Source organism: Alligator sinensis, unplaced genomic scaffold, assembly GCF_000455745.1.
Source record: "Alligator sinensis unplaced genomic scaffold, ASM45574v1 scaffold35_1, whole genome shotgun sequence".
Classification (NCBI taxonomy): Eukaryota; Metazoa; Chordata; order Crocodylia; family Alligatoridae; genus Alligator; species Alligator sinensis.
In genome coordinates, this window is record NW_005842340.1 from 708,421 (window position 1) to 722,236 (window position 13,816).

The 13,816-nt window shown below is 43.3% G+C and overlaps 1 protein-coding gene across 1 annotated transcript in view; it reads right to left on the reverse strand.

The window, feature by feature from the left end:
• ANO2 (anoctamin 2) overlaps nt 1-13,816 on the reverse strand; it is a 321,678-nt gene that overhangs the window by 224,421 nt on the left and 83,441 nt on the right. Inside the window, exons 11-12 of the mRNA XM_025210200.1 lie at nt 3,405-3,460; nt 3,105-3,146 (exon numbers count right to left, since the gene is read on the reverse strand). Of these exons, the coding sequence (XP_025065985.1) occupies nt 3,105-3,146; nt 3,405-3,460 (98 nt within the window). The remainder of the gene's footprint in view (nt 1-3,104; nt 3,147-3,404; nt 3,461-13,816) is intronic.

Here is a 13,816-nt window from a genome sequence, read left to right on the forward strand (position 1 = left end):
GGGGGGGCTGGAGGAGCAGGGGGGCTCGGGGTCTTGTGCAGAGCCCCCCATGATATGCGGGGCATTAGGGAGCAGCAGGGATTGCCCCTCGCCTGGCAGTGCCTGCTGAGTCAGGGCTTGTTTTTTTAATAAGTGCGGGAGCTGGGGCAGACGGGTCAGCCATTGCTGGGTGAGGGGGGATGGGCCTGGTTGATTTGGAGATTTGGCAAGAGCCAAATCGATTCAGGACAGTGATTCAAATCACCGAATCTAATCACTGTCCCCCGAATTGGCCAAATCCAAAGCGAATACTAGCCGCTTCACACAGGCCTAGTATTTAGCCCTACTTTATCTATTCAAATCCATTCCCTGCGAACATGAACAATACTAACTTTAAATTAATGTTTCCAGTAGACAGTCTTACCAATAAGTGTATCTTCTGAAATATACACAGAAACCAAATCCAAAATTGGTTGTGAACATGGCAAAAGAGAATTTACTTTCATTTTTTTATGTAAAAAAAAAAAATGGAGGTCTTTCTAAAAAGCATGATTTAGCTTAACCAAGAGTTATGGCAAGAAGTCAAACTGAATGATTATAATGGTATGGATTGGTCTTCAAAGCATTTTCGCCCTGCAATTTCATGAAACTCAGTTTATGGTGAAATGTCTGTGTGTTTCTGCCATTGATTTTATGAAAGTTATAGGAGTCCCTGGAAGAGCTTTGTAACATCATGTTTCACCTGTATTTTCATGATCCCACAGGTAAATCAAAATACATTTAATCCAATATTTTATATCTTATAGCATGGCGATGTAATTCCCAGAGAGATTTTACAATCCATTTTTATTTCTCAGCATAAAAGATACTGCTAGCAATGAAGAGCCAACTGGTGCCAATGGGCTAGAAGCTTAAAAAGACATCAAGCCACTGATCCTTTTCCTTAAGGCAAGCTACTACAATACTGCTGTGCAAGAGATTCCTTACAGAAATTTCCCCTGTAGCAGACACCTCATTGAACCAGGAAAATTCCTTTGCTCTTAAAATCAAGTCTTAGGAAGATAGTGTATTTCACCAAATGGTTCTCAACAGGCAGCCACAAAAAATATTGTTCACAGGACATTTTCCCAAGGATATCCTGAAGAGGGTTAATTAGGATTAACCTTTTCCTTTATGAGCTGGTACATTAGTCTTAATTACTTGGGCTGACTTATAAAGAAAAACACCCCAGACAGGCTCCTTTCACCATTATTTGGGGTTATACTACAGGCAAATTAATGGAAGACACATTCAACTTAAAGGGGATGTAACAGAAACGGGTAGAAAATAGGTTTAAAAAAATGTCCCCCTTCCCTTTAAATCTGATCAGGGCTTTTCAGGAAATTAAACACTGAGACTATTACATTCAGATAGAAAACAGATGATCATATACATAGAAATACTACAGCAGATTCTACAGCTAAGCAGCAAAGACATATGCAAACAATCAATGCAGCATTTCTGCAAATAACCTTTTATGTTTTTAATACTTAACACTTCATAACAGGTCCTAATAGGCAGGATGAAAAGAAGGCAGTACAAAATGCAACTTGTCAAATGAATATTTTTCCAGGCATTAATACTTTCAGGCCCTCTCTTCCCTATCCCCACATTATCCAATCTGTTCTCACAGACAGCCTAGCTGTTAGAATTCTTCTTCTAACTGGAAGTTTGTTTAGCTTTTTAAGTAGGTAAACTCTGCGGCTGCATTTAGACCCTATAGTAATGCTCCATTCATTTAGCCAGAATAGGCTAGTATAAATGTGGTATAGACAATGTCATGATACACAAAAGCACAGATCTGCTTGAACAGGAGATGGTTATTAAAGAAGACAACTATAAAAGGAGACAGGTTTCCACACAATTTGCATCCCAGCTTTGTCTCTTTTGTTTACCAAAGAGCATAACCTAAATGATAACATACATGGCATACAGAGACATCTAGTGGCTGGCATAACTACATTACAAAGAACAGATGCTCAGGAAAATCAAGTTTTTCTGCTCTTCTTTGACACAGCCCTGGCAGCTAATCGATCATTGCAAATTAGTACACAAGATTAGTTTCAAATGCAAATCGTAACCACTACACAAGAAGTTGATTTCTTGGTAATTATACCTCTGAAAACTATGGGAACAATTTTAACATTAATGCTATAATTTATAGTATTTTCCTTTTTTTCCTTCATACAACAGAAGGCACATCACAGTGTGGAAAAAAGCTGGGTAAAAATATTTATGAATTGACTTACTACTCACCAAGAATATGTGCTCAGAGTATTAGGAATCAAATCACACATCAGGTTTTCTATTATTTTCTTCTCTTCTTCCCTCCCTTTTCCCCCCACCCGTTCTCCCCACTTCATTTCCTATCAGTTCTCTTATATGTAAAAATGCTTCAATACAAACACCCAAGAGGGAAAAAAAATAAACATTAAGGTACAAAATGGAACATAGATTATTATAACACTTGAATGCTACAGTTCATTTCTAGTAAGCAGAATACACATTTTGCAAACTCCAGTGACAGTACATTCAGTTTCTTATTTGTGTTCATTTTTCACATGTGGAGATTACAGCTTGGTGAACAGTTCATAATCACTCATCTGACAGACAGAACTTTTTCGTGTTGCGATTACTTGCAAACAATTTACTTTTCAAACAAAATGTATTCAAAAGTTAAAATTTTATGCTACCATGTTTTAGCCTACAGCTAATTCACCTATGTCATCACTTACTTGTGGCAGGGGATTGCTCACTTAAGTCACGTAACAATTTTTGCTTCCTGACTGCTTGAATGACATTTTTCTAAACAGGAAAAGGGAAATCCAAGGAATTTCAAGATGGTCAGCTGCATCAAACTAAATTTGCCCTAACTATTGCCAAATGTTATGTTAACATTCTTGCAAACAAACTGTCAATCATATGAAAGGAAGTACCTAGAAAAGGGGTTGCAAATACCAATTAAAAGAATTTGTGGTCATGTTCCTTCAAATGAGCATCAGCAAGTAGTTCTGAGCAGAGCTCCTCTAGCCTTACTTTAGATTATTCAAAATCCACCACAATACTATTTATGTAGAGTATCCTACCTTTCTGTCATTCATCTCATCTGTTTGGCCTTCATATTCACCCTAGAAAAACAATCAAATTGGTAACTGCTGGATGAAAAGAAAAAATGTAATAAAACAAAATATTTATCATAATGGCTTTGCTCAGCAATTTTTCACTATCACTTCGTTATTTCTGCTTTTCAGTTACAGCCAGAATATATTTTATTTAAGAATCTCCCTTACTTTAATTACACTGGGAGATATTTTGCCTTTCCTCAGATAGTAGCATTCCTGGCTATAATAATATTAGAGAAACACATTTAGATAGCATATACTTACATCATGAAGAGGATATGCTGCATCGTAGATGTGTTTTGCAATTAATGTGGTAATACCTAAAGAGAAATAAATTAATATTGTCAATAGCTATAATGGTGATAGGAATAGATTATATTATTTAATTTTATTCAGTTAAACAGAGGCTGAGAAATATTACTGGAAATGGTCAAATGAATAACATATATTTTGAATGTAACAAATAGCAATCAATGCAGAAAGTCGAGATGGGTCACCCTTAAATTAATCTTAATTTTGCAGGGAAAATATCCTTCCACTCCAAGAGAAACATAAGTTTAAAATAACCTCATAGGCAGGGATCCAGGTTTTCCGTCTCCCATGGGGAAATGGAGAAAACCACAGATTTTACCCTTTACCAGAGGAAAACATGGATTTCTCATTTTACCAGAGAACCTTGCAGATTTCACAATTTTGCAAAGAGCTCTTTGCAGGCTGGCAGAGTTCCCCGGCAGCTGATCTTGCTGACCCGGGGGGGGGCGGGGTAGCTGGACTCCGCTCTGCTCTGCTGCAGCAACTGCAGCCTCCTTCCAGGGGCAGAGGGGCTGTGGACCTGGGTCCTTGGCCCCGTAGCCTTGGCAGTTGGGGGGCCCTTCCAGTAGGGCTGGGGATGGCGGGGTCTGTGAGTGGAGGGCAAGGGGCACCAGCAGGGATGTGGGTGGTGGGGGGGTGAGGGGCATGAGCAGGGCCAGGGTACTGTGGGGAGGGAGTGAAGGCACCAGCAGGGCTGGGGGGCTGGGGGTCATTAGGGGCCTTTCATTTTTCAGAGAAATTGCAATATTTTATCAGGGAAAACCAGGATCCCTGCTCATAGGGTAACATCCCCACAAGCAGGAACATATGTTTCCCCAGGGCTGGCCCCAGCAGCCTTACCTTACCTGGAAACCTGGGGGCTTCCCAGGGCTCTAGTGATGGTGATCCAGGTGTTCAGAGCCTAGCCAGCAACCAAAGTGTGGCTCTGGCCAGCCAGGCTCCAATTTTGGGTGGTGCACACTGCAGCCACGTGCAAGGCCCTTCTTTTCATTGGTGCAATTCTTTTTGACTCTGGGATCTCCCAGGGTCAGAAAAACTTGTCGTGCTGCAAATTAGCAATGCAGCAGATGCATGCACATGCAATTTGCGGCAGCACAGATAAACTAGCGGTGTCACAAACTGCACATGTATGCTCATCTGGAAGCACCCATATAGTCATAGAGAAGTAGGGCTGGAAGGGACCTCCAGAGGTCATCTAGTCCAACTGCCTACCACCCTAAAGCAAGGTCATAAAGTGGACCAAACAAGCAAATTTCATCAACCTTAGATTCCCCTCAATACTCCAAAAACTAAGGGGAAATAGTCCCATTAAATGCTATGAATAATCATAACTCTTCATACCATGCAATCTAGTGAGGAAAGAGACAGTGAAGACAAATACCAGGTCCTATTTTTCCTTCTTGGTTTAGAATAGTGATTTCCAAAGTGTTCCACAGAACCTTAGGGTTATCAGGGGTTTTGCGAGCAGACTAGGGGTAATGGTGGAGCAGGCTGGCAGGGAATGCACCACCATTGCTGGACCTGTTTGCCTGACTCCGCGTCAGTTCACATGGCCCATGGAGCCCAAGTTCTGAGTTTTGAAGCAGCAGACAATTTCTGAAAGGATTTCTGTAACTTTAGGCAGTTTGAAAACCACCGATCTAGAACAACCCTGCTATGCCCTTAGGAAGAAAAAAATCAATTTTTGTAGACCGATGGGTCTACATTGGGGTTGCAAAAGAATAGAAAGAATTAACTTTGGGTGCTCAAACTCTGGTCCATGGGCCAAATGTGGCCCGCAAAGTCACTGCATCTGTGGGGCTCCCCATGGGGCAAGAACTTTGGCGGTGGAGAAGCAGTGGCCATTAATGCTGTCACCCTTCCCTCACCAAATTTCCAAACCCCAAGCCCTGCACTGACAGTTGCAATTGGGCAATACCCCTGCCCTGCATCTGGATCAGGGCTGAGCCACACCACTTGCTCCTACATTTGACCAGGTTGGGGCCAAGCCATGCCCCCTTTTCCTTATGGGGGCAAGTTGGGGCCAGGCCATACCCCCTTTATCTCTTCAGGGCCAAACCACATCCTCTTTCCTCACAGGGCCAGATTGGGACTGGGCCATGCATCTCCCCATACCATGGGTCAAGCCATGCCCCGCTTTTCCCCATGGGCCAAGTCATGCCCCCTTTCTCCCCGGGGGATGGGTTGCAGCTAAGCTACCCCTTGCCTCCTCCATGTGGCTGAATAGTGTCCACCTGCATGATTCAGTCCCTGGATGGATGGGACACTGTCCATCCAGCCCACTGAGGAAAAAGATTGAGCACCACTGCTTTACATCAACAAATTTAAATTATTCTGGAAAGTGTCATCCCTTAAACCATTTTTGGTGTCAATCAAGGATTACTAATACATATTCTTCCTCATACAAATAATAATCTGACCATTAATTGGCCTTAAATTAATGGAAAATTTTCAAACTTGTAATGTTTAAACAACTCCTCTAGAGGAAATAGAAAATGCAGTCAGTAAAGCTTTTAAAATGTTTAAAATTAAGTCAGAAAAAATAACATTTCTTTAAAATTTTTATTGCACACAACATGTACTAACCTAAATAGCAATCTTTAACAACTGAATAAACTGGGCAGCTTTTATTGCTAAATGTTGTTATTACTCTTACCTCTCATCTGTAATACACATACATAAGATCTTAGAAACTAACTGCAAATATTATCAGCTTTGCTGCCATTGCCCATTGCAAGGCGGGGAAACAATGAAACCAAAAAAAAAAATGAACGAACAAGGTTGCTTAAGAAATTTGCTGAGGTGCTCTTGAGACCATTATTTAAATTGAAGCAGCAGTTAATCAATGGTAACCACTAAAATTTCTAATCTCTATGCAGTAATCAAGGGAGACAGTCTTGGAGGAGAAGTTCCTAGCTAAAAGTGCTGTTGAAATGAGTAGAAACTAAGATCTAATAGATTAGTATTGTCAATAATTGTTGCTATGGGATACTGGAGCAAGGGAAAAAACTATGCATGAGAACAGAGTATCATTCATATACAGTACAAAATAAAGACTAGTAAATGAGCATTTTGAACAGTCTTCCTCTGTTGAAATTGGTTGCTTAATTGAGATACCTTTTCAACCAACAGCTGAAGGTACTGAAGGGGAGGTCAGGAGGTCTCAAATGGCCTGGCAAGAGAAAGAAGGGCCAGAAGAATAGAGGACCTGGGGCCCAGGGGGAAACAACCTGAGCCCATTGAAGGGTGGAGCACTGGAAATTGTATGAATTTCTCAGGTTGTTGCTTAAGACAAAAGGAAGTTTGCTGTGTGTTGCCTTTGATAAAAGATGCACTTTTTTCCAGCGTTCAAAAGTTTGACCTGAGTGGGGTTTGATAGTAGCCTTTAACTACCTGAAGGGTAGTTACAAAGAGGATAGAGCTAGACTGTTTTCAGCGGTGACAGATGTTAGAACAAGGAGCAATGGTCTCAAGTTGCAGCAAGGGAAGTTTAGGTTGGATATTAGGAAAAACTCTCTCACTATGACAGTGGTGAAGCACTGGAATGGGTTACCTAGAAAGGTGGTGAAATCTCCATCCTTGGAGGATTTTAAATCCTGGCTCAACCAAGCTCTGGCTGAAATGATCTAGTTAGGGATGGTCCTGTCTTGAGTAGGGAGTTGGACTACATGGCCTCCTGAGGTCCCTTCCAACACTAATTTTCTATGATTCTAACATGGGACCTTGTAAAGCCCTATAGAAGTGTGCACTCTTGGAAGCACATGAGAAATAATTTAAGGCCCCCTTCTGAATACACTCCCAGGCACTGGACTTTCTCCCTAGTACCTTGTCCCTCCTGGACTCAAGTTCCCTCTCTCTGGAACCCAGGCCTTTCTCTTCCAAGGCCAGCTTCGGGCCCCATGGCTCCACCCCTCAATGGGCTCAGGCTCTCTGCCCCTGGACCCCAAGCCCTCTATTCTTCTGGCTCCTCTCTCTCTTGCCGGGCCAATTGGGGCCTCCTGATCCCCCTTCAGTCCCTTCCACAGCCACAGCCTGCTTCTCTGTGTTGGGATGGTTCGTTCCTGTGCCCTCAGTAAGGTTTCTTTGAGGTACCACCAGCTTTCCTGGACTCCTTTCTCCCTCAGATGGGCCTCCCAGGGGATCCTGCCCATCAGTTCCCTAAGTGAGTCAAAGTCTGATTTTCTGAAGTATAGGGTCCTTACTCTGTTGTTTTCCTTTCCTTGGAATCCTGAACTCCGTCCTTTCGTGGTCATTGCTGACCAGATTGCCATCCACTACTACATTCCCCACCAATTCTTCCCTGTTTGTTTCCTTTCTCATATTTCTCAGATCTTATTAAAAATTAACATCAGGATATGAACAGAATTTGGGATGATATGTGGTCTGAGGTATATTTAGCATGCTGATGACATTCAGCTTTATTTATTCATTTCATCCAACCCAGACTTTGTGGCCCAATTTTTGCTTGAATTGAGAATGAAGATTTTCTACCTGAACCTCAGTTTCAAGAAACCTGAGGTGGTAGTGGTTGATTGAGGGAACAAAACATAGGATAAGAGTTATAGCCTTCCTTTTTTACTTAGTAACCATAGTGTGCCCTTTTGCTGTCCAGACTTACCATCTAGCACTTAAGTTAAACTCCAGGGTGAGACTGTGTGATCAAATTGAAGCAATGACTAGACAACTTTTCCATATTCTGTCATGAGAATACTATGAAAGTATTTTGCACGTGTGTACTTGCACTGTCATTTGTGACCACACCATTCCAATGTGCTATATACAGTACCACTGAGAAAATATATTTCACTGATTAGCAACTTTGTGTAATAATGCAGTTTGAGGAGGACCAAAACTTGTGTTAAATTGGATCAAATCCAATAAAGAGCAATGGTAAAAAAAAAAAAAAAAAAGAAAGGAAAGAAGGAGAGGTCAAAATGGTTTGCTTCGACATTTTAATCGAATATTTTGTTTTAGAAATGCATATTACTTCATTTTGACACTTAAAAATAGATGTTTTTACTTTTCATTTCAAACACCATATTTACTTGAAAATAAGATAATCCTGAATATAAGACAAGCCCCCAATAATTAGATTCTATATATATGGAAAATTTATACATTTGTTAGAATTCTCCAGGTGTTATCAGAGTATTATCTTGAATTCATCTTCCTTCCATTGTTACACCAAGTAAAATAAATCTGGGGGGTCAGGTAGCACCCTAACTCTCCTCCATTGACTTTTCAACCTTTCCTTAGAGTCAGACCCTGATCCTCCTGAGCACATGGAAGTGAAATGCAAAACTTGCATATAGGGAAATTATTACAGGTACCTATAGTATTAGTTCAGCCAGAGTTGACTAAGTTTACCCTCTTTGAAACTACTGAAAGTTTTAGCACAGGTTACACTAACTACACTACATACTACATTAACACACTTTTAAGCAGCACTTTTGTACCTATCTATATGTAGTACAAACTATACGTTATATTAGTCCAAGGCCAAAAGGCTCATGATTTACTATATATAATAAATTGGGCTGGACCCCAGAGAGTTAACAGTGTTTCAAGCCATGGTCACCCCAACACAGCACAGCACTGCTCAGTATGGGTGTACTCCAGATACTACCCACAAAGGATCCATGTGCTAATTAGCTCCAAACTCATGACTGGAACTGAGTGTTCTTGTCATGAGTCCAGAGATGCTCTAAAAATTAATATGCAGACAAAGTATAGGTAACCTGGCCTTCCTCTACCTCATGGAGGGTGGATACACTAATCATATATGACAGGCTGAGAGAGGGGGCAATAGAGGGATTCTGGGTAAACTAAATGGGCCCCTTTTGGTGATGTTTGAAAGATATTTAAGGCTGGTGAAGAAACAGGAATAATTGAAAATGGGAAATAAAGATGCAGCTTAGCTGTGGGAGTGAAGAAGTAAAAATATATTCAATGTAGTGGCTCACCATGACTTGAAAGACAGTCAGTGCTCAGAGGGACTGCACTAGCATATATTTTATTTAGATGAGCTGCAGTAACTTATTGTGTTAGTTTCAAGTGTGATGAACAAATAGAGATAAAAAGACTAGGGAATGCTCTTCTGGGAAAATTCTGAGTGGGAAGATGCAGGATAGGGGAAATAACAGAATGGGTTGGGAGGAAACTGATGAAAGCATGACAGGTACTGCCATTTGAAGAGACAGGGGTGGTAAGGGAAGCCTGTTGGGTGATTATAGGAGAACCAGTATAGAAATGTTAATATGATGTGAAATAAAGGGCAAGGCTGATTGCTTAAAATGAGTAAATCAGGGGAGGGGGATGTACCTTGTTGAGGCTGTATGTAAACAAGAGGTAAATGATGTCAGAGGATAAGAAGCACATAGATAAAAGAGTAGATGTCAAAGGATGTAAATGAGGAGATTCTATGTTAGTCTGGGGAAATATTTTATGTAAAGTGATGTAAACTGTTTTCTTTTTAATGTAGTCAGGGGAAGATTTTTATTAAATTAAAAAAAAAAGTTTCCCATCTGCATATTTAACCCATATGGGTCATGTGTTTTATGGTCATGCTCTGTGTTGACTGCATTTAATCAATTTTATAATTGTTTTCCATCACTAAGCACATGTTGCTTTTGGCAGCAGTTTAACAATAGACAATGTATTTAATGAAGTTTACTTATATGTCATCATAAGACAAGGGGATTTTTTTCCCCATGCTGATTAGGAGGAAAAACCTCATCTTGTATTCAAGTAAATACAGTAAATACCTTTTTTAAAAAGTTAACCAAAAATAAAAGGAGAAAAAAGGTAAAGAAAAGTTTTCTAACCCCCAAATCAAATAAAACATTTTGTTTTGGGTTTAACTGAATACTTGCGTTGACCCCAAACTATTTTTTTAAATTTTACTGGAAAATCCTATTTTCATTTCATTTTGATCCAAACTGGTTTTTTATTTCACTTTTTCACTTCAGTCAGCAAACAAAAAATCCATCATTTGCCCAACTCAATGACAAAAGGCCTCATTTTTAATCCACCTGGAAACTAGAAAAAGTTGCTTCCTTGGTAATACATATCCTTGTGAATATAATATATCAGCACTCTGTGATCAGCATTGAGGGCATTTTTACACATGCAAGTACGGCAGCACCCAGTGCTGCAATGCTTCCAGATGTTTAAGCAGTGAAATGAGCACCAGCGCCGAGAAAATGGCGGCGGTGCACTTTTGAACTAAAATACATCAGAGGTGCTTTAGTTCAAAAGCGCACCACCACCATTTTCTGTGTGCTGATGCTTATACAACTGCGCATGGCACAGCATAGTGCTCATCAGCTTGCATGTGAAGCAGTCTCAATTAATCAACTATACTCCAAAGCAGTGGATCTCTGGCACATCATGAGATTAAAATCTATGTGTATAAATGCCCTGAGTGTGTATGGGTTTCAAACTCAATGGGATGAGGAATTTTGCAAACAAGATGCTGGATGAACATTGCTATGGTGATGTCAATATGATGTCGTATGGTTAAGGGCCTACAGACCAAGCCCTATGAGGAGAGATTAGAGAAACTGGATCTATTCAGCCTCCGCAAGAGAAGGTTGAGAGGCGACCTTGTGGCTGCCTATAAGTTCATCACGGGGGCACAGAAGGGAATTGGTGAGTATTTATTCACCAAGGCGCCCCCGGGGGTTACAAGAAATAATGGCCACAAGCTAGCAGAAAGCAGATTTAGATTGGACATTAGGAAGAACTTCTTCACAGTTAGTGTGGCCAGGGTCTGGAACGGGCTCCCAAGGGAGGTGGTGCTCTCTCCTACCCTGGGGGTCTTCAAGAGGAGGTTAGATGAGTATCTAGCTGGGGTCATCTAGACCCAGTACTCTTTCCTGCCTATGCAGGGGGTTGGACTCGATGATCTATTGAGGTCCCTTCCGACCCTAACATCTATGAATCTATGAATATGTGGGGCAGAAATAGGTAGAGGAGAAAGGACAGACACAAGTCTCTACTGGCTCTAGACTACAAGGTTTACAGTGGCAGAAGGGAAAGGGGCTCTTTAAAGAGCCTCAGGTGGTACACAAATACAGTGTTACACACAATACTGTAAGAAGCACAGTGCTTCCTAACCCTAACCCTTCTCTTGTTATTGATTCAGGGAGAAGGGGGCACCAAATAAATCATGACAGGGATCCTGGTTTTCTCATTTTAAAAATAGCAAATTCTGTGATAAAACCCCAAAATTCACATTTTTCTGTGATTAAAATGAAATGCCACTATACACATAAGTATGAGTTGAACAATGTTTTATTCATATATTTATCATTTTAAAGCAATTTGGAAGTCTACCAGTGCCTCAATCATTATAATAAAATAAATTCTAAATACCTATATATTCTGGCATTTGATTTGGAGGGTTTTTTATCATGGAAATCAGAGCTCTCCCTGCCTCCATCACCCTCCATGACATGGGTCCACCTATGGCCATCCTCACCCTGCTCTGCTGCTTTGAAGTGCTAAGCAGCCTTGATATGCCAGTTCCTTGCCCTTGCCCATGCCATTGCCCCTCACTCCTAAGCCACAGCCCCTCCAGCCCTACTGGTACCCATCCCTACCAACCTACAGTCCCCTGGCCCTGCTGGTGCCCCTCACTCCCAACGCACAGCCCCCTCAGCCCTGATGGTGTCCCTCATTCATGACCCTCAGCCCTCTCCCCCCTCCCAGCCCTGCTGGAAGGGGCCCCCAGCTGTCAAGGCTATGGGACCAGGGCTGGGCCCCACAGCCCCCTGCCCTTCCCCCGCAACATCACCTGAGCCTCAGCTGCCACCTGTGGGAGGTGGTGGCTGCTGTGGCCAGAGCAGGGCATAGAGATCAGCTCTCCTCACTTCTTCCCCCATGGGTGGCATGACTGGGAGCAGAGCCCATGGGAAGTGGGGGAGAATGTGGGCTCCTGATGCAGGGTTAGGGCTCCCTGCCCTGCTGCCCTCACCCCAGGGGCATCCACAGCCCAACAGGAGTGACCTAGCATGGGAGGGAGGGGAGGCTCAGTGCCGTCACTGCCACCAGGAGCCCTGTACCAGCCGCACCACCATGGTAAAATCACAGCACTCCTGCGTACCCAGCAGCAGTAGAGGTGGTGGCATGGAGGTGTGCCCCCCACTGTTGTCAGGAGGGCAGGGCAGGCCTTGCCATGGCACCATGACCAGTGTGGAGCTCCTGGGGACACCAAGTCTCCCCTCCCCATTCTGCCCATCTGTACTGGGTCACACCCAGGGGTGTGGGCAGCAGGGCAGGGAGCCCCAAACCCACAGTGAACAGCCTGCATCCACTGCCACACCATACAAATGTAGGAAGGCATGTGCCACCCCCCATGCGACTCTCCCTGGGAGTACATGCAGCAGTGGAGAGTAAGCCCCTCTGCTGTCCCCCCTCACCAGACCAGCTCCACCATCTAAGCCTCACAGCTGCACAGTCCCACCCTGGGTCCCATGCACTGCCCCAGCTGGGCAGCACCCACAGCCCCAGTCCTAGCCCCCTCCCTCCCTTATCGTGGGGGCCTCAGTCTGCCCCCCCCCCAGCACAGACTCACCTACAGGGAGCTGCAGGAGCTGCTCTTCATGCTGCCTGGCTGCTCCAGCATGTGTACATGGCACCTCCTGCATCCTGCTCCCCGCAACCCCAAGCAGCCCCTTGCAGGCTGGAACGCTGCCAGCCTGCAAGGGAAAATGTGGTGTTTCCCCTATTTTACCCTTTAAAGGAGAAAATCCACATTTTTCCATGGTGAACAGAAAACCCAAATCCCTGATTATCAGCCACACTTCCTGCAACATCTCTCTCTTACTTGAAACACCATAATTAGAATATGAATTCTGGTCAACTTGTGAAAGCTGTTGCGCTTATAGCACCTGTCGCAGGGCACCTCGGTGCTCCTGCTCCAAGAAGAGGGGAAAGCTGCCTGAAGAGAAACTGCCAGGGAGAGAGCCCTGGCAGAACATAGTGAGCACAGCTGTGAGTTGCCGGGGCAACTAATAAGAATCAGCTGGCCAGAAGGGGCAGGGCCTGGCCCTCATAAAGCCTAGGGCTGAGGCCAGGCTGGCAGTTCCCTGCCAGCAGCCGGAGAGGCAGGAGCTCCCTCGGCCAAGAGATGGGTAGAAGCCCAATGGCCAGTACAGCTCGTGAGTGCTCCGAAGGTTGGAGTAATGGTGCTAAGTTATAGCCAGGCAGCTTACTTTGTAGTGGCTAGGTGCCATAGGTTTTAGTTGTAGCCAGGAGGCTTGCAGTATGTTTGTGGTTGGGTATTACACTGGAGGCTTGGGTGAGGCTGTAGGGGTTGGAGGAGGCCTCATAGGGACCCCAGAGAGGGTGGGGTGCCCTAG